The sequence below is a fragment of the Maniola hyperantus genome, chromosome 9 (genome assembly GCF_902806685.2).
Source record: "Maniola hyperantus chromosome 9, iAphHyp1.2, whole genome shotgun sequence".
In the NCBI taxonomy this organism is placed as follows: domain Eukaryota; kingdom Metazoa; phylum Arthropoda; class Insecta; order Lepidoptera; family Nymphalidae; genus Maniola; species Maniola hyperantus.
In genome coordinates, this window is record NC_048544.1 from 13,253,381 (window position 1) to 13,277,413 (window position 24,033).

A 24,033-nucleotide genomic window follows, 5' to 3' on the forward strand; every position below is an offset into this window, starting at 1 on the left:
GCGCTGTTGGAGAACAAAGGCTTAGAATATTCAAACAAGGACAAAGGGGACACTTGGCAACGTTAGTTCCGATTTTCGCCACGCGCCAAGATACTACAACTGGAGAATCGAGGTCTTCCTGAGGGCAAATGAGAAAATAAAACAAAAGTTCGAACTTGATTCATATTTATTTACAACACGAATATTGCGTTTACAGTGAAATTGGCCACAGTCAGCACAGTACAAAAATACGACGAAGTTTGTGTCCCTTCGACCGAATCTACATAAAAAACTTATATAAACAGTCTGAAAATACGGAATGTACGGAACATGGAATAGTGACTATTAATTTTTTTAGAACATAATAATTCTTTTATTTGGTCAATTATACTACCATAATATTAAATGAACTTTAACAAACAACTTTTTACATTATTCTTTCGTTCTTCTATATTGATTATATGACGTCAGTTTTCAGAATCGATTTAAAGCAGCCACTTACTAATTAAGATGACCTCAACAGTTAATTATCGTTTTAGAATGTTGTCGTTGGCTAGCTCATTTAATATAACAGAAGTATGTTATGAACTTTTTTGAGTAATAGTTACTTTTAGAAGGTACATTTCTGTAGAACAAAAACTTAAAACTGAATTGACAGAATTAAGGCTCCCCCACACAGTCGCGTTATTATAGGTCGATAATATCGCATGCGTTATTGCGATATCTGTTTTCAGTACATTTTGTATTAGGATGGTCATGTAGTATCATCATCAAGTAGGACGTTGCGTTTCTCCGTCCTGCGAAATTCCGATATGAGTTCTAGAATGTTTTGTATCAGGACGCAAACAACCGTACACACACCTGTAGTAGGTACTTGTAGGACGTTTAGTTTTATCGACAGTTTGAGAATGGTTACATGACGAGTGTCCTAAAAACGTTTCTATAATATGGATATCATATCATCAGATGAAGAGTGCTTATTACTAACAGTAGCAATGGAACAGACGCCAGAAACGAAGGTAAGTAATACAGCGTGGAATTACCGCAATCGACATTAGCAAAACCCTAGACTTGGAATGTCATTCTAAACAATTTTCCGCGCTTTCTCGTAAGAAATATCGGACGATAAAAACGCAGCTGTGTGCAAGGAATCGGGACGCATTATCGCATGCGATATTATCGACCTATAATAAAGCGCCTGTGTGGGGGAGCCTTTATGCTCGGTATTTGAGGTACTTTTATGGACGGCTTATCTATCCAATAGCGCTTTTTGTCCGATAACCCGAGACAGTGCGTTTATAATAAGTAGCGTCCGGCAGTCCTCGGATCTTGCTTTATAATAATAAATATCTAGCTCTGTCAATTTAGTTGCGTTTTATTTTTATAAAGCTTATTTCACACTACCTGATATAAATTACATTATAGTCCGGTCAATTGGGAACGCCAATATTGACCGGACTATTATATAATTTATATCCCGTAGTTTGTAATAAGCTTAAATCAATTTATAATTTGTTTATAAATCTTTAAACAAAAATCATTCTTATAATCGTTTAGTTCAAGAAAGTTTTTCATACACACCATAATAATTAATCGGTCCTCTATACATTTAGAAATACATCAGAAAATAACAATATCTCTTGGAAAATAAATCATGTTGCTTTTCTATAAAAAGTTGTTATGGGAGCCACACATTCAAACAAGCTTAATTATTATCGTTTACAAAATTCAACGGCGCGGCGGGGTGATTACGTATCTCGCGACAAGCGTAAATCTCGCGATCATTGCTGTCAAACGTCACACGTGACAGCGGCTAGAGAGACAGCAATAGCCACAAAGCAAAATAAGAAGAAGAGAGACAGCAATGGAACTGTCGCATTGCTACTGCTGTCGCTACTGCAACGTTTTACGTAATCACCCCGCCGGTCAAATGTGACAGGCAGATGATTCAAAGATTCAAAGATGAAACTTAGGCTGAAATCGATAGAGCGTCCTTTGACGTTGCTCAGACTTAAGATTCAGTTGAAACGGGATAGATTTATGTCAGCGAAATAACGTCTCGTTTTAACAGTCTTAAGTCTGAGCAAAGGTTCATTCTATAAATCTCAGAATTATTGTCAGATGTGTGGGCTCCATTAATAATTAATATAGACATAAAGAACGCTATTTTTCTCCAAAAGCATTTAAAAAACTACAGCAAATACACAACATTAAATAAAAATCCCTTCAGAACAAAAACACACAACACTCAAAACACTAGAATAAAAATATTCTAAGATTATTCTGTAAAAAAAAAACAGTCATGTGTTTTTAAAACCAAAATACCCCCTTGAAAAATAACTATACTTTACTACATAAGTTAGTTATAAAACGAAGTTTTTTTTAAAGAAAATAGTCATTCTTTGAAGATAACTTGTTTGAATTATTTTTTCAGTTAAAAAAACACACAATTGTTTTCAACGCACAAATAAAAAATCTAATGAGGAAAAATATTATGCACCAGTAATAGAAGATACTAGGCGGGGCCATATTGCAAAACAATGTGAGCTAGAAAAAACCAACCTACCACAGAAAAGCGCAACCAACGCCGACTTAAACCGAATGTACACCAAATATCAATGAAATACAGACCTTATTGCTTGACGTTAAGATTTTAAGCACAAGAACAAGAGACTCGTACTATTGTCCGTTCATCGTAACTTGACGCGTGAGAATATGTTGGCACCATTGCAAATCACACAATAATAAGCCCTAATTTCAAAGGAATAAAGCAAACAAAACAATGGTGCCAATATATTCTCACGCGTCAAGTTACGATGAACGTACATATCTCGCCCATAATTCGCTCGTACAAAACCTGGCGCGTCGGCAACAACCGCACATGGACGCGCGCTATGATTGGCCGAGATGTTTTCGCGCCATTCAAAAATAAGATTTCTGTGCAGGTACACCGGCGTGACTTATAGTGGTAGTGGGTGTTACGGATATTCGCATCCGCAAATGCGGAACATTCCCAATAATTAAAACAGCCGCATCCGCATCAATTAACGCGGAGCTTTTACGGATGCGGATTCATATTTGCAACATTTAACGGCTTGCAAAGAAAGTGGGCGGGGCCAGAGTGGCGCGTGCCTCGCGCGTTTGCTAGTTGTTGTTGATATCTTCGTTCGCTAACTAATTAATCAAAAAGTGTACAATGGTACCCAACAATGGTGTTACGGATATTCGCATCCGCAAATGCGGAACATTCGCATTAATTCAGGCATCTTGAACTTCTGGTAATCCGCATCCGCGGGTGGCGAAATATTGGCACCCACAACAACCCTGGTTTGTATGCACTAAGCAACCGGCACACTATATTTTAATAGTATTCGACTTTGTATATTGCGCCTACAGTTATGGGTGGATTTTTTCTGCCTCACAATTAGTATACTATCTTTCTGCACTTCTCAACCAGCCTTAAGATTAAACTTATGAACTAGATCATAGCCTAAATTCGAAGTATGTGCAATATTTATAATAAAAATAATAAATCATGTTTCATTGCATACTTTAAAGAAAAATATTTGATGTATCTTATTTGTTTTCGCCTGAGCATACAAAAAATTGAGCTTAAGATTTTGATCATTGAATTAATTTTTGATGTTAAATTTTAAAAGGCACAATATTTATTATTATTATTAATCTGTCAGTTTTCGGTGGTTGTGGTATTTAAATTATAAAAGTTAGCACCCCCAGATATGTTACCTAAGGTCTAAGCACACTGGTGGCGCTTCCAACTTGCGTAGAGGCACATAATATGACATATGTGACATGTAAGTTGCTGAAGCAATACATCGTGTCAATTTAGAAGTATGTATTTTCATTTAAAATCCGTGAGACAGAGTATTATTTATTTAATACTACAGTACGCGGCAGAAAGTAATGTACATCGACCTTTAGAAGGAGACGACTAAACGTCATATAGGTATGAGTGACAGAGACGACGCTCTACAAAGCCGAAATGTCATTCTAAAGGCCGATGTACATTACTTTCTGACGCGTTACAGTACGCGGCAAAAAGTAATGTACATCCTGATGCCTGATGCCTGCTACATGGTCCGCGTGGATATTATGTTTTAAAAATCCCGTAGGAACCATGGCTTTTTATGGATAAAGAGTAACATAGCTTGAAAGCACACCAGTGTAACTAGACCTACACTTTCAATCACTTATCTTATCACAATACCTTTTTTTATTGAAGGGATTATTTTTTTACAAACTTTATACACAAACAGAATTGTATTTTTTTCTTGCAACTATAGTAGAAACTACAGATTATAAACAACAAAACTAAGATAGAAAATAACTTAATCTCATATTATAATAAAATACTGTAAGCTACCCAACCATTTTATTGTTTGATATATTTGAGTAGAAATATATGAGAAAAAAAAAATAGATTCCTTCAATCATAGATTGAAATAACGAGACTGCTTATTGAATTTGATAATTTTCGATGGTGATGAATGATGATAAAATGATTGGGTTTGGAATTCGAGGAAGTAAGTAGTTGTAACTTAAGCGTAAACTGAATACCTTGAAATCTTGAAAATCATACTTTTCTACGTAAATAATAGAAATGATACAGGGTAAAACCAGAACGCTAGCAAAAACGACGACAGGTGATAGTACTGATGATTACTGATATGATACCACAAAAAAACGCGAAAGAATATTTAAATAAAAACATATATTTAGTAAAAGTTCAAGATATAATGCAAATAAAACATCCGACTGACGCTAGAGATCAACAAACGTTGCGTAAATAGGCCACTCAACGTTAATGCCGCGTCGTAGGTGGGGTATTGACCCGAGTTTTGCACGCTAAACATTGCGAAAACTGCATATTCTACTATTTTATTATAGTACTTAAATATTATTTTAATAGAATGTAATTGCGTCATTGTGAAAAATACTAAATCACTATAACTATAAAATGAGGCAAATGGTTATTAGTATTGGATTGTGTTTAGGTAGTATAACAATAACGCTAAGTTTTTGCTAGCGTTCTGGTTACACCCTGTATAAATAAATAGTCAGACAAGTGCGAGTCAAAGTCGCCCACCGAGGATCCCGATAAGAAAGCGCCCTTAAAGATTTCGTAAAATTAATATACCATGAATAATAATAATTAATTAATGTTGACTAAAAACAAACACTTATAATAAATTTAAATAAGTTTTCCATACTCTTGTGTATGGGACACTAAAAAGGAATCATTACAAAATTCGGAATAAGAGAATAAAAAGATAGGTACATTTTTCATTATATACCAGAAAAAATATAAATTATTATAATATAATGTACTATAAATATTATAATATAATGTACATCAAAATTTTCATATATTTTTCATCGTTTTCATTGCGCGAAATTTTTACAAAAACAAAATGTTCAAAACCTTTATTACTACAAATCGCAAGTAAAGTTTTACACCCACTAAACAGCCATGATTAAAATTTGTACCAATTTAAAAGAGCTTTGTCAAAGTCGGTAACAATAATGGCAACACTTTAATGAAAACTCAGGGCCCTAGCACCAAACTTTGATTATGACAACGATTACGATAATCGCAATCCTTTCCTGCTCGCTGACACTTTATTTCAGATAATTAAAGCCTCGAAAGCGGCTCAGCGGTTGAGGAGCGGACCGAATTCCGAAAGATCGCCAGTTTAAACCCCACCCGTTGCACTATTTTGATGGTGCAACGGGTAGGTTTTCAGGTTTGTCTGCCCGTAGGTTTTTTTCCTGCAAAATCTGTGAACTATAGAACTACATAGAAGTGCACGCACTGCGGAATCAATTCCGCAGATTTTGATAGATTCAATTTACGGATTTTAAAACTCACTGCAAGTCACCGCACTGTGGTGCGCTCTAGCTCTTAGGCTGAGATCGATAGAGCGTATTTTGACTTTGCACTCTGTCTTAAGTCTAAGCATTGTCAGAGTGCGCTCTATAGATCTCACCCCTAGAGTGCAATAAATTCATAATCGCAAATCGCAAGTTTGGTCCTATGAACCTGATGTTAGTGTCAAAAGTGTGGTATTATGGTGTATAGTGGGCAAAACCTTTTTTTATTATTACCATAACACGCCTTAGGGTCTTACCATACAAAACGTTGCCACGCGTCAGACGTATTTTCAAAGACACTTCTAATATAGAAAATCTTAAGGCTGAAACAATCTGACCGTGTGACAGAAACCGCCGCGACTGATAGGTGTGCAATCATTTGGATCGCAGCTGGCGAGATATCTCTCGACGACGCGGTCCAAGCGCTCAAAGTAATGTACATCGGCCTTTAGAATGACATTTCGGCTTTTTAGAGCGTTGTCTCTGTCTCTCATACCTATATGACGATTTGTCGGTCTCAACGACAGAAACAATGCTCTACAAATCCGCTATCTCCTTCGAGTAGGTACGATGTACATTATTCACTGCCGCATACTGTTTGTTTATTTCAAGCCTTATCCAACCCGATGCCGTCGCACGCTTTGTTTGTATCAGACTTTATCGATAGTGTTTAGCACGTGGTTACGTTTTGAATATGATAACAAAGAAAGGCCTACTACTTACTAATAACTATCACCCAATCCATGGCAGTGGTTTACACGCACCGCATCACAAATTATACACCATATCACTTTTATATTATACAATTATACACTTAGTCATTCTCGCGTTTGTATTATACACTTAGTCGTTTTCGCAGTTCATTACACGCGTTCACTCGTGTTTTGTTGTGATCAGTGGTGATCAATTACCGTGAGTCTATAGTGATCGCACTCGTGTTTATAGAGTGTGAAAGATGTCCCGAGCGTTATCCTTGGAATAACGCTTGTAGGAACACTCGCTAAATCAGCTGCCACTGTAAAGGAGATTATTCGTTTTAGAGAAAAAGCGTCCTAGTATAAATTGTTTGATGATGCTCGCGGCGTTGTCGGCGCAAGTTTAGGTTTTTTTAAAGAAAAAATTCCGGGAGGAAAGTCCGGAGGGAAGTCTCTATCCATATTCATCTCGGGGATGCAAGTTATCTCTGTATCGACGAATTCTTCAGTGTGGATTTAGATTTTTCACAAATTCCCGGTTCTAGGATTTATTCCTTTACTTGTGCTAAAAGACCTACCTACCCTTCATGATTCTAGCTCAACGGGAAGTACCCTATAGGTTTTCTTGACAGACTCGACCGACAAACGGTCAGACAGACACACAACAAAGTGATCCTACAAGGATTTCTTTTTCTTTCTGAGGTACGGAACCCTAAAAATGATAAAAACTAAAAAACTGAATTAGGTACGTACCTTCTATTGGCCATGGCGCGTCGTTTGGCGGTTTGCCGCTGGTGCTCGAACTCGAAGTCCTCTTCAGTGAGGTTGAGGCGCTGCATGTGGTACATGAGGTAGTCCTCCGTGAGGATCGCTTCGGGCGGGTGCCGCAACACCTCCAGCGTCTCGCACAGACCCGAGGCGCGTTTCCGCACTTTGGCCGGCCCTAACGCTCCGGCCAGGACTACTAGGGCTGCTTTGAATAGCACCTGGAAAATAAATTGGTGATTAGCGTTTGAGAGTGGGCTCAGGAACCTCACAACCAACAAGGTTGTGAGGTTCCTGAATCACCATTCTACTACAGGACATGTGTGAAGCCGTGAACGTTGACATCCATATGTGGTCGACATCTAATCCACGAACCGCATCATGGCATCTTCAAGGCAAGCGCGCTCCAACCTCTAGGTTGATGATGAGGTCTACCTCATCATTGCTTATTAAGCATTGTCATCAAGCGCCAGCCTTGCAATTTAAAGTCTCCCTGGCACCGCGTCGCGATCGGAGGCCCATTGAAATAGGATCAAAACTAGTCGAGCATACTCCAACTAACACATGAGTTCTACCGTCAGACATTTGTATACTGGTAATTTAGAAAAAAAAATTACATTAAGAGAAAAACCAGTTTTATTAGATTTTTATAAAACCAATTTTAATAAAATTTCGTATTTACGTTCAACGTTTAATACACTAACCCTCTAACAAATAAACCTGGAATAGCCGTAAAATAGTTATACTCTGTTTTGTCTTTCTCTGTCATCAGTAATTTGACATTTGAAGGAAAAAGACAAAACAGAGTATAACTATTCCACCGCTATTCCAGGTTTATTGGTTAGAGGGTAAGGGATTACGGTATTATTTTATGGTAACAGAGCACATAGAATTTTAAATATAAATATTTATAAAAAGCGTGCAAATTTGGGTGGCCTAGATTAGCGCTCCCTGTCACCCGCAACGCGTCTTAGAGAGCACCCGTGTACAACTTCAATCCCATTTCGCCTTAAAGTTTAAGGTAATGATATTGATGATGAGTCCAAAGTTCATAAGTATACAATTGGAGGCGGCGTATTATTCCAGCATCTAGTGAATTGAAACTGTAGTACTGCCTCACCTTGACTCCCTCGCACAGGAAGCAGTCCCACACTCGCAGCAGGCTGTCCCAGGGCAGGGTGCGAGTGAGAGCACACAGGAACCACTCGGTAGCATACAGCACAGGCTCCACGCGATGCTTGCCCAGGTGTCTGTGAACTGCTGGAGCGGTTCTTCGTAATAGCGCGTGTAGAATGTCACCATCACGTTGAAGAACCTATAACAAATAAGAAATATTTAGATCATACAGACTTTTACTATGGAAATGTCGGTCCGGAACGAACCGAACCAGTTTTCCCCTCCAATTATAATATGGGTGCGTTCAAGTCAAGATTGAACTAGCATCTTCTAGGCAAGCGCAGTCCATCTAAGGCTACATCATCACTTGCCAGGTCTGATAGCAGACAAGCGCTAGTCTATAAATTTAAAAAAAAAGCTAGCTCTCAAGGCCTCATTCTAAATGTGGACGATGGACAAACACAGAGTGTAAGGCACTCCCAGATTAGACGGAGCCATGACATCCAAAAAGTGACTGGCATAGATCGGATGCGACAGGTTGAAAACAGAAAATGGGGCGCTGACTAGGAGGACTTCGGTGGTGACCCACGCGGCGACTAATGCCTTATTGATATAATATAGTGGATGCCACAGGTTGAACACATAAAATGGGGCGCCACCTAAAAGAGGCTTCAGTCCAACAAAACAGTCATTGTTGCAAAAGAGAACGTAGTAAGTAATCGCACAACAGACGGAAACATTTAAGTGCGGAAACCAGCCCAGAGTGAAGAAGAAGAAGTAAACTTTGCGATGGGCTTCGAAGTGTTGAGGGGAGTACATCCATCTAGCAATACTTAGCGTCGAACAGGTAGCTACTAAGAACTGGCACGAGTCCAGCTTCTACTGTCAAGCTAAGATCCTCTTTGGGTCGAGTAAACTCCTTACCACGCTCTGGTTGTAGTAGCCAGTAAGGTACTTGTGGCTGATACTGACAAGCCACCAGAAGGTCGATTTCCCATGGACGTCAACTCACACAGAATAGAGTAGCAGCGTCTAGAGAAGCCTATATCCAACAGGTAAGTTTTTGTTGGAAAATACTGCTCTCACCTCCAGGCCCGGGTTGTAGTAGCCGCTGAGGTACTTGTCGCTGATGCTGACGAGGCACCAGAAGGCCTGCACCGCGGGCATGTGCATCAGCAGGAACGCCGCCACGGGTGCTTGAGCTTGGAAGTACCCCACTTTAGGATTCAGCACCGAATACGCTTTTAGCACGCAGAACAGTTCTTGTTGCCTGTGATAAAATCAATGAGATTGATGTTTTTTCTGAATAATAAACGCTCTCAACAAAGAGGAGATACCTATAATTTCTAGGGCTCCGTACCCGAAGGGTGTCAACGGAACCCTATTACTAAGCTTTTGCTGTATGTCCGTCGGTCTTTCTGTGTATCTCGTGAACCGTAATAGGTAGAGACTTGAAATCACAAATAATTAAGCGTTCAAAATGGCTGCCATGAAAATAAAATAAAATAAAAAGTGTTCCTACAAGCGTTATTCCAAGGATAAGGGCGTTTGTGCACTCATCCTGCAGAAATCACGGATACCGTAAAAATACGAATCGAATGAGTAAGTATTTGTATGACGGCCACTTCGAAAAATCATGGATACGAACCGAATACGGATGAGTGCACAAACACCCTAACGCTCGGACCATCTTCCACACTCTATAAACACGAGTGAACATGACGTGCGTGTAACGAACCGCGAAAACGACTAAGTGTATAATACAAACGCGAGAATGACTAAGTGTATAATTGTGTAATATAGAAGTGATGTGGTGTATAATTTTTAATGCGGTCCGTCCTTTTGTCTGTACAGAGATAGCTTGCATTCCAGGGAAAAAGAAGAGATGGCGATGCATATTTCAACTACCATTGAGAATCAAAAGGTCTCAACACGACGTATTAAATAAATGTCTCTCATGGTAAAATGCAGTAAATTATATCAGTAGATCTTTTCCACATAATACGAAATGCATATAATAAGTAAGTAAATAGTTTCATGTTATCTTATCAGTTTATAAATCTTCATCATATACCGCATTACGAGTCTCTTGCCTACTTTTTATTTAATTATAAATCTTATTATCAAAATTTAAATAAGGCAAAATATTTAATAACCTCGATATTCTTTGCAAATAAAAAAACTAAAGTTTCAGTTGTTGTCTTCCGGCGTCTGTTTCAAGCGCAAGCCATGACATGAAATTAAAAAAATCTCCAGCCTTCCTCGTTCAACCATTTTCTATTCCTATATGTAGGTACTAGATGATGGCTGCGACTTCGTCCGCATGGATTTAGGGTTTTATAAAATCCCGTGGGAACTCTTTGATTTTCCGGGATAAAAAGTAGCCTATGTCCTTCCCTGGTATGCAAGCTATATCTGTACCAAATTTCGTCAAAATCGGTTAAACGAATGGGTCGTGAAAGGCTAGAGGACAGACACACTTTCGCATTTATAATATTAAGTATGGATATGGATGTATAAAAGCAGAGAAAGATTCCCTCACCCCAAGCCCTCTTCTCGTATGAACATCTCATGGTAGGGGAACTGGCGGTGCAGGTCTTTGCGGATGTCCTCCATGCACTTGGGGTCGCCGGGCGCCTTCAGTAACTCCTCGTACTCCTCGGGGTGCTTCTCCAGCAGTAACTGACCCCCGCACAGGTAGAGCCAGGCCTTCGGTCGAACTGAGGCGGGGATGCCTGAAACAATAACAGTAAGGGGGTATCTTGAGTTAGGCTTGTAGTAGACATGGGACAACAATAGTTCAACATCAGAAGTGGGATAAGGTTCTAAGCTACATATAACGACGGTATGATCATTCAGTTTTCAGACGTTAGTCAGAAGTAAGCCTGACAAAAAATCTGGAGGCATTTATTTATGGTCATTGAATTTACGAGCAAGGACAGCTTATCTCTATTGGAGAGATTTTTTCCAGAAGCGCTAAAATGTGAGAATGTACGAGGGTTCGATTGACTGACCTAGTTATGTTGTATAGGATAGCTCAACATTCCTGCTATTTCTTTTCGAAGCAATCTAGATTATATTACATACCAACTACGTTATATTTTAATACTGCTAGATATTTATCAGATTTTACCTTTCCGGCACCGCTCGCGCACTTTTTTGTAGTTTTTGCTCATAAACGCTTCCCAGTTGTTCAGCATACGCAGCCATTTTTGTTCCCGCTTCAGTATTGTACTCGGCGATACTGTCCGTTTTCTGAAACCAAGGAAATACAATTACACACCATAGCTTTATGTATTGTTTAAGAGGAGTTTATTCGCAGTGTTAGCCTAGTGGTTAGGACGTCCTTACAAGTATTATAAAATAGAATAGAATATATTTTTATTTAAGTAAAATTTTACAAGTGCTTTTGAATCATCGATTTTGTCTGGTTCGGAATACCGTTCCTACCGAGAAGAACCAGCAGGAAACTCGGCTTATACCTAACTACAAATGGACAAGTTGTTATGACAAAACAGCAGCTTTCCTTCACAACAATAGATTTTCCTAGGACTTTGATACACATTCTTATGAAGAATCTATTGAAAAGCCACCAAACAAAAATGTGCTTTTAGGAAGATAGATAGACAATACGTAAAAGAAAAGCTCACAGCTTATTTTGACAATATCTCTCATCTCTGTCTGGCGCTGAACTGAGATAACAAGTTGTAAAATGATATTATAACCAGCAGGTCTATTTCGTATTTGAGTGCCTATAGGAAGACCAGAATCTCGTGAAATGAAATTCCAAAGCTAGCAACACTGTACTCTGTGAATATCCTATGTACAAATATAGAACTCTGTGGTGAATATTAATAAATTTTCCACAGAGTACTATAACATAGGATGCGCTGAAGGCATATAGTGGAAAGGCGTGTTAATCTGTAATTGAAGATGCGTTTGTACGTCTGGCAGTCCGTTGAGCTATTGAGGTTATACTGCACTTGAATTTGTTATTGGGTGAAAAAAGGGGAACATTGTGATGAATGCTGAAGTTGGAACCGTAAATTGCTGAACGTCCACTTCCACTTGACAATATGGCTAGACTTCAATCATGTACGGCTAGATATGGCCAGATTGCCATTCCGTGATTTATATGGGCTGATAGTCTATTCGATCGTACACTTTGTCGGCCTTTTATGTAGTTACGAGTTTTTAACATCTATCATGAGGTTTGGTTTTTGTTTCAACACAATAGGGTCTTGGACTGTAGTAATGAAATGACGTGATTTTTTGTATAGCAGCAGTTTATGGGGCTAGAATTCATTATTAATGAGAATAAATTTAAAAAATCATGACTTTTATTCATTAAAAAAAAAAAAAAGTTTTCAACATCACGATTAGGTACTGACCTCACGTGGCGTAAACGACAATTTTTTTAAATTTTTCAACATAAAAATTATTTTCGCGCAGAAATTACGGTTAAAAAATTGTCGTTTACTGATTGTGACGTCATTATTCACCTTCCGTACAGCGTGACGTTCATGTTATGAATCATTACAAAAAGTACCCCTTTTCCTTGAAGTTTCGATTTAGCCTTCATTATCTTTGGATTCAGCCAATTTGAACCGCAACTGTAAATACCTCATTACTTACGTTCCGACTGTTTTATTTTTAGCGCAATAATAGTGCTAATTTGACTGTGTACAAATCTCTAAAATACTACGTAATGATATTTTAATTACAATTTTTCACATGTTTGTCAATTTAGATTGCTATGGTACTAATTGGTGTGATAGAGATTGCGTACTAGTACAGTTCACGACAGTTACACAGCGACACGGCTCTCTTGGCACTTGAATGACATTGACAGGAGGGCGCTGTTGGAGAACAGGCTTAGAATATTCAAACAAGAACAAAGAGGACACTTGACGACAGCGTTAGTTCCGATTTTCGCCACGTGCCAAGATAGCCTTGCCGCACTATACACAGTCCAATCCGAGTCCGTGAAAATACCTTCCTTTTTGTTTTGTATATGGGATCTTATGACATGTCGTAGATAATCGCTGGTATTCTCACGGATGACGGATAGAACTCGGATGACGGAAGTGTAGTGCGTAATCGCCGTTAGGGAACTAACAAAACGTCGAGGCTTCAACGTCACACTCAGGCGTCAAATGTCAGTACATACCGCGATTTAGACTCACTTTTATTGATTTTACCTCACCACATCTGCGCCTCACCAGAATGATTCTCTAGAATTTGTTTATTCAAGTGGTTTATCGAACGGTTTCCCTTTTCAACGAATCGTTTCATTCGTGTTAAATATATATAACTATCTAGTTAGTCATGTATGTTTGCTTTCTACTGACAAAGTCACGTACAGTACCTGTAACTATAATATATGCCTGCTGCATAAACGCTTACCTAAGATATGTGCCTACATAATAAAACCTACCTAAAGGTATCTACTTACTATTTCAAGTACTTAACTAGTCAGAGTATAGATTGCTTTCCTTTTCGGAGTTTATGATTTTGGTCGTAATTCATATCCACATTAATATTTAAAATGTGAAAGTGTGATTGTCCGTCTATCTGTTACCTTTTCACAGCCTTAAAAACCTAAATCCCGACCATCCAAAGAAGTATAGTCGTCGACAGATTGAGATGGCAATCGCGGTATGAGGCGGGGGACGCCCGATACACCCGCACGTCACCCGCGCTCGCCCGCAACTGGTTAGCGCGAGGGCTGTGCGAGTGTGCGGGGCGTTTCCTCTCCGATTGCCATCTCAAAACCACGTCCACGGAAGAAGTTTTTTCTTACAACAGATGAGACAAAATTCGAATTCTCAAAATGTTATCCGTATTTTCATTTGGTCATATTATCATACCGACTACAATATTGAATTTTACATGAGGTAGTTTAGGAATTATGAGGGAACCGATGAACGTACATACATACAAACAAACAAGACAGCTAAACTCAATTACTTACACATACATAATATATATATATCGTAGTATCGCTTACAGAGGCCGCGACATACAGAGCGTCTGAAGTAACCCGATAAATTACTGAACAAGATTAGCTCCGTCCCTTTCACTCCAAGGGGAACCGCCGATTTCAAATCGCGGGCGCAAATTAAATTTTAAAAAATCAAAGAAAGTCCTCGCCTCTGCTTTGCCGGTGTAGTTTGCGCCTTAAGTGGAGACACGGTCTGCCTGCGAAATTCAAATTTAATTTGGTTTTTCGCAATTTGTAAACTAATACGACAAAGTAGGCTTGTGACGTGGCATTCAAATTGAGCCCCTAGCAGTATCATCTTCACAGGCTTATATAAAAAAAAAATCTTTACTTGAAAGTGTCCAGTTTAAGAGATTATTCAAAATAATGAGTTTGACGTGAGCTACTCACAAATTAGTCATTATTTTGACTAATTTCTTAAACTGGACACTCAAGTAAAGATTTTTATATAAACCTGTGAAGATGATATTGCTAGGGGCGAAATTTATATAAGTATGCCATAAATAAGCCTACGTTGTCGCACTAGTTTACCAATTGTGAAAAACCAAATTAAATTTGAATTTCGCGGGCCACTGCATCCGATGCTGGTAAGTGTTGACGGCACTCGCATTTTCACTACTGAAAAGGTGAAGCTCTTATGGCCGTGTGCGAATTCCTTCAAACCTACGCGAGTCATTAAGTACTCATTAGATGCAGTACCTGGTGTGGAATGAATCGCGATCGATCAGGCGCTCGTGTTGATAACGGTCGCATATTGGTCGCGCTTTGCGATAACGGTGCGATTGTGATTCTACCTCCCCTCATGCGGGTTGAGTAATAAATTGAAATAACCCGCAAGAAACTCGGCGGTTACTCTTTTCAAATATTTGATATGTCAATATTATTCCATGTCTAAAAAAGTATTTGCAGTCCTGTGCGTTGCTGGAACGAGCTGCAGGTCAAATCCACGCTCTTTTATCACTTAGATAATAATCTTCAATTGTGTAATATGCTATTTTCAGGGGCATACTTTTAATAGATTTTTTAAACTTGTGTAAAGGTAAGTCCAAAATAGTTTGCGGGATTTTATTATAAAAGGTTATTCCAATACCCACAAATGACTTTTGGACTTTCCTTAGGCGGAAGGTTTATTACGGTTTTTAGTTAGCCTATTGTGAAGATCACCAATTTTCCTGTAACTAAGAATATTATGTCCTACAAAAATTATGTTATGTTATCCATACTAATATTATAAATGCGAAAGTGTGTCTGTCTGTCTGCTAGCTTTTCACGGCTCAACCGTTCAACCGATTTTGACGAAATTTGGTACAGAGATGGTTTGCATCCCGGGGAAGGACTAGGCTACTTTTATCCCGGAAAATTGAAGAGTTCCCACGAGATTTTAAAAACCTAAATCCTCGCGGACGAAGTCGCGGGCATCATCTAGTTATAAATATATTGCGAGGCTACTGTAAAGATATTCTCTCGAAGGGAATCGCGTGGTCTTAAGTTATAAATTGCGCGTATTGCCCTTTTTAGGGTTCCGTACCCGTAAAAGGAAAAACGGAACCCTTATAGGATCACTTTGTTGTCTGTCTGTCTGTCCGTCTGTCTGTCAAGAAACCTACAGGGTACTTCCCGTTGACCAAGAATCATGGAATTTGGCAGGTAGGTAGATCTTATAGCTGACATTTGAGGAAAAATCTGAAAACCGTGAATTTAGGGTTAGATCACACAAAAAAAATTAAATTGTGGTCATGAACTAATAATTAGTATTTTCAATTTTCGAAGTGAGTTACTATATCAAGTGGGGTATCATATGAAAGGTCTTCACCTGTACATTCTAAAACAGATTTTTATTTATTTTTATGCATCATAATTTTTGAATTATCGTGCAAAATGTCGAAAAAATACGACTGTAGTACGGAACCCTCATTACGCGAGCCTGACTCGCACTTGGCCGGTTTTTTGTAATACAATTCTGTGCCACAATCACAATGTAGTCTGCTGTCTATATAATCCCGTATGAATTTATGATTGATCGATGTAATACATATAAACGGCGAGCTACTACTGCTAAACGATTTAACGTCCCGGCACTTGGGTTAAACTGAAAACCGATAGACGTTGGGGTCTCAAGGTGTTGGAATGGCGACCTCGCACCGGAAGCCGCAGCGTTAGAAGACCCCCTACTAGGTGGACGGACGACATCAGACAAGTCGCAGGGAACCACTGGATTCAGGCAGCGCAAGACCGTGGCGTGTGGAAGTCCCTACAAGAGACCTATGTCCAGCAGTGGACGTCTATCAGTTGACGATGATGATGATGATGATATGGATTGAGTTCCGCGCATCGCTGGAACGAGCCGCTTCATTTATTTTATTATTTATATAACAGATACTAGATGATGCCCGCGACTTCGTCTGCGTGGATTTAGGTTTTTAAAAATCCCGTTGGAACTCTTCAATTTTACCGGGATAAAAAGTAGCCTATGTCCTTCCCCGGGATGCAAGCTATCTCTGTACTAAATTTCGTCAAAATCGGTGGAACGGTTGAGCCGTGAAAAGCTAGCAGACTCACAGACAGACAGACACTTTCGCAACAATATTAGTATGGATGATTGTCAGAAGTTGTGTGCTCTCGGACCTTTTAGGATTTTGATCAAAAATCCTAGCAACGCGATGATTAGCTAGGCAACTAACATAGAGTTGTATGGCGCTTTATGTATTTTTTTTTTTTTTTTTTTTTTTTTTTTTTAATAGATATAGCGAGCAAGCGAGCAGGCGGGTCACCTGATGTTAAGTGATTACCGCCGCCCATGAACATTTGCAGCACCAGAGGAGCCGCCGATGCGTTGCCGGCCTTTTAGGAATTTGTTGGTCCGCCCCTTGAATAACCCCATGTTATAATCTAGTGGAAACACCGCCGATGGGAGTTGGTTCCACAGTTTGCACGTGCGTGGAAAGAAGGATCTGGCGCAGCGGACGGTCGAAGTGCACCAGACACCCAGATGGTGAGGGTGAAATTCCTTACGGTGGCGCGCGGTGCGGTTGTAGAAAAAATAGGGTGGAACAGGTTGGTACTGGGGTGCTCCAGCCCAAAGGTGGGAGCAGTACTCCATGTGAGGGCGGACTTGCGCCTTATAGAGTAGGAGCCTATGCTCGGGCGCGAAGTACCGCTTTGCTCTGTTGAGCACCCCAAGCTTTTTGGAGGCTAATTTGGCCTTGCTTTCCAAATGATCGCGGAATTGAACCTCGCTCGAAATGTGGACTCCAAGGATCCCAATGCTGTTGGAAGGTGTGAGGGGAGTGCTCTGAAAGAGAAGAGGCAGTGTAAAAGGGGACTTCTTGGCAGAAAACGCGCAAACCTGTGTTTTAGTTGGGTTAAATTGCACTAGGTTTTGTAATGGGAAAGGTGATTAACCATTAAATTGCTTTTCCCATGGTTAAGCAATGGAATAATGCATGCCAACTAACGATAAAGAAACGCGTGGAATTTCTTATGCGAAACGTTAATTAGTTGCATAATTGCGTCTACTAATGTTATTATCCGTTAAAGTATCGCAGATTTTGAGCATTAGACAATTGGACATGATTTTCGTCTTACTCATATATTCATTTTTAGGCCCACTTGCTGAGAAGCTCTGCTAAGGTCATTGATTATTGTATGAAGCCTAAAGATGTCTTCCAAAGCTGCGGTAAAGAGCTTCGGGGAGATTACGTCTCCCTGTCGAACTCCCCGTTGCAATTGGATAGGTCTCGTAGTCTGGTCCTGTATACGGACTGACCCTATACAAATATTTTTATTTTATTTTATTTTGTTTATTTGAAAGTAATCAACAGCGTAAATACATAATTATTATTTAAATTTAAATCTAGGTATAACAGAAGGCCAAAAGAGATTACTTAAAATTATAATTAAACTATTTTAACAGAATAGAGTTAGAATAAATGTAGGTATATACAATAATAAAATAAAATTACAACAGTGTGTGTATGATTGTATGTGTGTGTGTATGCGTGTGTGAGTGTGTGCTTATGAGTATGTGTGAGCGTGTGTGCATGTGTGTGTGTGTGTAAATGGGAGTGTATGATTGCATGCATATTTAGATGTTAGCTACTTTTTTTTTTTGTTTTACGATGATAGTTTCTTAATTCCTTTTTAAATTTATTGTTTGATAGGTAAAATAAGTCAAACTCAGCGAACTGATTGTTATAAGTACGTACCAAGCGTGGAATTATAGAATTTCGAGCATAATTTGAGTTAGATTTGGGAACATTTAGAAGGCGCGTGTGACGCGTTCTTAAAGGTTGAGCATTAAATGAAAAGGCTGAGAGTAAGCTAGGACAATCGATTGAGCCGGTTAAAATTACTTGCAGTAACAACATATTACATTGTTCCCTTCTATGCTCCAGTGAGCCGATATCGTAGTGAGTACACGCTTCCTCATAACTATTAAATTTTTTAAAGTCTTTAAAAGCTAAGTATTTAAGAAACTGCCTCTGTATGGTTTCAAGCCTATGGGCATATATTATGTATTGAGGCGACCAGATATTACACGCATATTCTAGAATACTCCGGACATACGCGAAGTAAAGTGTTTTTATGCATTCCACATTACTAAAAGAACGGGTTACCCGTTTGATGAAATCCAATTGTTTGTAAGCTCTATTTACTACCTTATCAATATGGACATCCATTGAAAGTTTAGTATCAACTTGGATACCCAGATCTCTAACGGTAGTCACTCTGGGTAAGTTTGTGCCATTGATTATGTAGTCAAATTCAATTATATTTATTTTACGAGTCAAAGTTATATGGTGGCACTTTTTAACATTAACTGAGATCCTGTTCCTTGCATAGTATTCTGTCAAGGCATTGAGGTCTTTTTGTAATTTATAACAATCTTCAATGGAACGTATTTTGGCGAAAACTTTTTTGTCATCCGCAAACATTAAGTATTGCGCATGGTGGAAGCAGCTTCCAATGTCAAATATATAGGCGTTATATAAAAGGGGGCCTAGAATGGACCCTTGAGGTACTCCTGAGGGTATAGTCACGAAGTCACTTCTAGCACTACCCAAGACAACTGCTTGCATATGTATCCGTAAAAAAATCTATAGCAATCGATAGACTCAGGACGACCAGTCAATTCCATTAACGGACCGGACGCCTCAAAAGAAGTACCGCATTGCAAGTTGCAAGTCGCAACACCGTCACAAATTATTTCGGCAGCACATTGTAGATCCGTGGTCGGAAGGCGTGACAATTTAATTGCACTTAATAACCTAGTCATAGTTGCACCAGTTCACACGTCATAGCTTTAACGATATTAATCACTTGTTCACTGACTTATTCTAATTAACACTAGTTCTAAGGTATATTCACGAAAGTTGAAACAGTGCAGTGCTCAAGAGGCGCAAAATCCGCCAGAGATGCATCCAACTTATTTTTCACGTACATGAGTCTGTCCCATGAAATTAAAAAACCGGCCAAGTGTAACAAATAATATCAATTATCAGTAATTAATCGAGTGAATTCAAAAGTATCTAAGTCATTCATTGTATCAAGGTTAATTCAGCAATTATGTATGCACGCAAAACTGTTGGAAAGTTGTTACTTTATGTATGGGAAGTTGTGTAACTAACAAAAAACTATTTCAAATGTACTAGGTAGGACTATACACGCACTGTATAGTCCAAGACTTAATTTTCAGTGGCAGTCTTCAGTAGGGCGATTGTCTAAAACCTGCATCAAATTATTACAATCTCAATTGTTCTGATTGGCTGAATTTGTGCGATTCTTGTTGCAACAATGCATTGTAGCCAATAGTGAGCGAGCGTTAACCAATCAGAGATGATTGCGATCGTGACATTGTAGCTGTCATTCTCCCGCAATCGCGCAGCAAGGTCTATTATCTTTACTAACTACCTACCAAATTTCATGATTCTAGGTCAACGGGAAGTAGTTTTCGTGACAGACAGATGGACAGACGGACAGACAGACAACAAAGTGATCCTATAAGGGTTCCGTTTTTCCTTTTGAGGTACGGAATCCTAAAAATGTCTATACTAATAGCTATATTAATTTATCATTTAGAAAGGTTTTTTTACATACTTAAGTAATCATCATCATCATGATCAACCCATCGCCGGCTCACTACAGAGCACGGGTCTCCTCTCGGAGTGAGAAGGGTTTGGCCATAGTCTACCACGCTGGCCATGTGCGGATTGGTAGACTTCACATACCTTTGAGAACATTATGGAGAACTCTCAGGCATGCAGGTTTCCTCACGATGTTTTCCTTCACCGTTAAAGCAAGTGATATTTAATTACTTAAAACTCACATAACTCCGAAAAGTTAGAGGTGTGTGCCCGGGGATCGAACCCCCGACTTCCGATTAGAAGGCGGACGTTCTAACCACTAGGCTATCACAGCTTAGCTTATTATTACTTAAGTAATAATATTAAGTATTTAAATATTTAAGAATGTTTAAAAAAGTGAAATTCATATTTATCTTGATAATGATAACTTCCACAGGCAACAAAAAATAATAAGTGGGTCTTCATAAACCTTCAAATTACGAGAAACAATTAGAGCATTATGAAAGACCGTAAATGTTCTGTTCTTACATTCTAATTGAACACACTCACAGATTTTAATTTTTCAAGTTTTAAGCATCTATTGTGCATGGTAACTGTAAAAATCGGCCAAGTGCGAGTCAGGCTCGCGCACCGAGGGTTCCATACTACAGTCGTATTTTTTCGACATTTTGCATGATAATTCAAAAACTATGATGCATATAATAAATTAAAATCCGTTTTAGAATGCACAGGTAAAGCTCTTTCATATTATGATTCCCCACTTGATATAGTTATCTTACTTTCGAAAATTGAAAATACTAAGTATTAGTTCATGACCAAAAGTTAATTTTGTGTGTGTGATGTAACCACACATTCACGGTTTTCAGATATTTCCCCTTATGTTTGCTATAAGACCTACCTACCTACCCAATTTCATGATTCTAGGTCAACGGGAAGTACCCTGTAGGTTTCTTGTCAGACCGACAGACAGACAGACAACAAAGTGATCCTATAAGGATTCCGTTTTTCCTTTTGAGGTACGGAACCCTAAAAATAACTGTACAATGGATAATTAGCGTATGTGAAAGTTTCTACAGTGAGAGTACACTTAAAACCATGTTTTAATTTTATATAGAAACTTCAGAAAAATTTAATTTAATTTTAACATGTCTCATGTAAATCCCAAGCAACAAACTTGCAACTTGCATTTGTGGCATTGCAATTTTCAGGTCTGATGCTTGTACATACAGAGTTGTGTGGTGTGATGGGATGTGATGCATTGACTATTTTGATACAAATTAAACTCAGCTTTATTTACTTTAAGATAAGGTTGAAATTCTTATAATGGAAACAAAAGTGATGCTTGTACCTACAGATTTGTGTGGTGTGATGGGATGTGGAGCATTGACTATTTTGATACAAATTAAACTCAGCTTTACTTACTTTTAGATAAGGAAAATTTGTATTTAATGGAAACAAAAGATGGAGGAGACTCAAACGGAACACAAAGTAAATAATGCTTAATTTAAGTTGTTATTATCAAAACCTGTGCTCTAGTTTTACTCCACTCTGCAGGTCAGTGCTGGCTTTATCTGTGTGGAAGTGCTGGAATCGCACCCGGGTCTCATGGGATCGCGCCCGACGCTCTGACTGACACTTAGTACTGAAGCGATGGTTTATGCCATCTAGTAGCGACACTTCAAAGAGCTGCGTTGTAATATGGGCCTTTGAAAGTAGTTTCGATAACTGCAAAAGTGTCATATCACAAATTTCGTCACTGGCAGTAAACGAACCGTAGCTTAGTCCGCAGAGCGTCGGGCGCGATCCTAGGAGATGCGGATTCTAGTACTTAACCTTAAATAAATAGTGTTGTCATGGAGTATTTTTATAGCAAACAGATGTTATATTCATTGCCAACTGACTAGACCTTGATGATTTGTATGTGCATAGGTGTAACACCTTTATGAATAAATCATTTATGATTTAGGAATTGTGTTTTCTGATTATCATCTCAAGAATATAATGTTACTGATGGTGGGAATGTAGCATGTCCCATTGACCTCTCTAATATAAGTATGCTATATTATTTTAATGTAGATAACGGGTAAAAACCCACAATTAATTTGGCGATTTTGTTTGTCGATATTTCAACCCGATTGCATGGGTCGTAGTCACGACCGCAACCGGACCCATGCAATTGGGTTGAAATATCGACACTGCTTAAGTGGTTATAGGGCCTTACAATTACTAGCCTCCTTGCCCTGGCTCCGCACTAGTGGGTGAAGTAAATACATGTATTTAGACTGTTCTTGCCAAACTTCAGAAAAACAAAAGCAGCGGACTTTATACTAACTACTAAACAGTGGTTCATCATCATCATAAATAATAATAATCATCATGATTAACCCATTACCAGGCCACTACTGAGCATGGGTCTTCTCTCAGAGTGAGAAGGGTTTAGGCCATAGTTTGCCACCCTGGCCCAATGCTGATTGGCAGACTTTACACACCTTTGAGAACATGAAGAACTCTCAGGCATGCAGATTTCTTCACAATGTTTTCTTACTATTTGTTTTAAAAATGCACATAACTCCGAAAAGTTACTGGTGCGTGCCCGGAATCGAACCCCCGACCTCCCGAAGAAGGCGGACGTACTAACCACTAGGCTATCAGCGCTTTACAAACAGTGATTATTACTGGCAAAATCATAACGACAAATCTTTACTCGAGCCTTAATTCAGTTGACCTCAAAATTTAATAACTGAACAGGGACTCAATTACCTTTAATTATGTTCCCTGTGACATGATTTTTATACAGTTAGTCTACTATACATATAAGTGTTGATATGAGCTTAGCTGAGTTAGCACATCAGCTGTTGACTCTTGTGACAAGGAAGTAATTTAGGTAAACAGAAAATTGAAAAAATAAACTTACGGTTCAGGACTATACTGAGCTCCACCGAAAAAACCATGTCTATCTGGCTGCGTAGTCACTGATGAGCATATCGAAGCATTATCCTGCTCGCTGCGCTCACCTCCTGCGCTTTTTACGCTTTTTTGCAGCGACATTTTACGCCCTATGCCACGGTACTATCACTTATTCCGTACCATTTATCACAAAAACAAACACTATGCCAGATGTGCGAAGTGGGCGTGCGAATTTATTACAAAACATGAACAAGTCTTCCGGATGTTGACGCCCGAAGCCTGAAGCAAATTCACAAATCAGTCATGAAGCACTTCGCGCACAAATTCCCTTATTCTATTCACAAGAAACTATAAATCAAGCATAGCTACGGAAATAAAACGTCCTTCTAACAATTCACTTCATTTTTATTAAAAACATTGCGTCTGGAACAGAGCACAGATTGAAATAAAATATAGTTTTAAAAATCCACATTTTTAATCAAAAATGCTGAAACTTGAAAGATTTTACACAGACCACAAACCACAAATAATTACATCATTAAAGTAGGCTGATTGTCTGTGGTCGTTGGGCATAGACTAGGCACAGAGATCA

At 38.8% G+C, this 24,033-nt stretch overlaps 2 protein-coding genes across 2 annotated transcripts in view; both read right to left on the reverse strand.

Moving 5' to 3' along the window:
- The window catches only part of LOC117985477 (uncharacterized protein F58A4.6), a 138,214-nt gene that overhangs the window by 79,326 nt on the left and 34,855 nt on the right, over positions 1-24,033 (reverse strand). The gene's annotated exons all lie outside the window — the stretch shown is intronic.
- On the reverse strand, positions 149-23,956 carry wkd (TBC1 domain family member whacked). Its single transcript, XM_034972282.2, has 7 exons — positions 23,449-23,956; positions 11,581-11,702; positions 10,990-11,182; positions 9,534-9,717; positions 8,452-8,646; positions 7,320-7,552; positions 149-6,886 (listed from the first exon to the last, which is right to left on the reverse strand). Exons 1-7 carry the CDS (start codon positions 23,580-23,582, stop codon positions 6,877-6,879), a joined length of 1,071 nt encoding a protein of 356 aa, XP_034828173.1. The 5' UTR covers positions 23,583-23,956; the 3' UTR covers positions 149-6,876.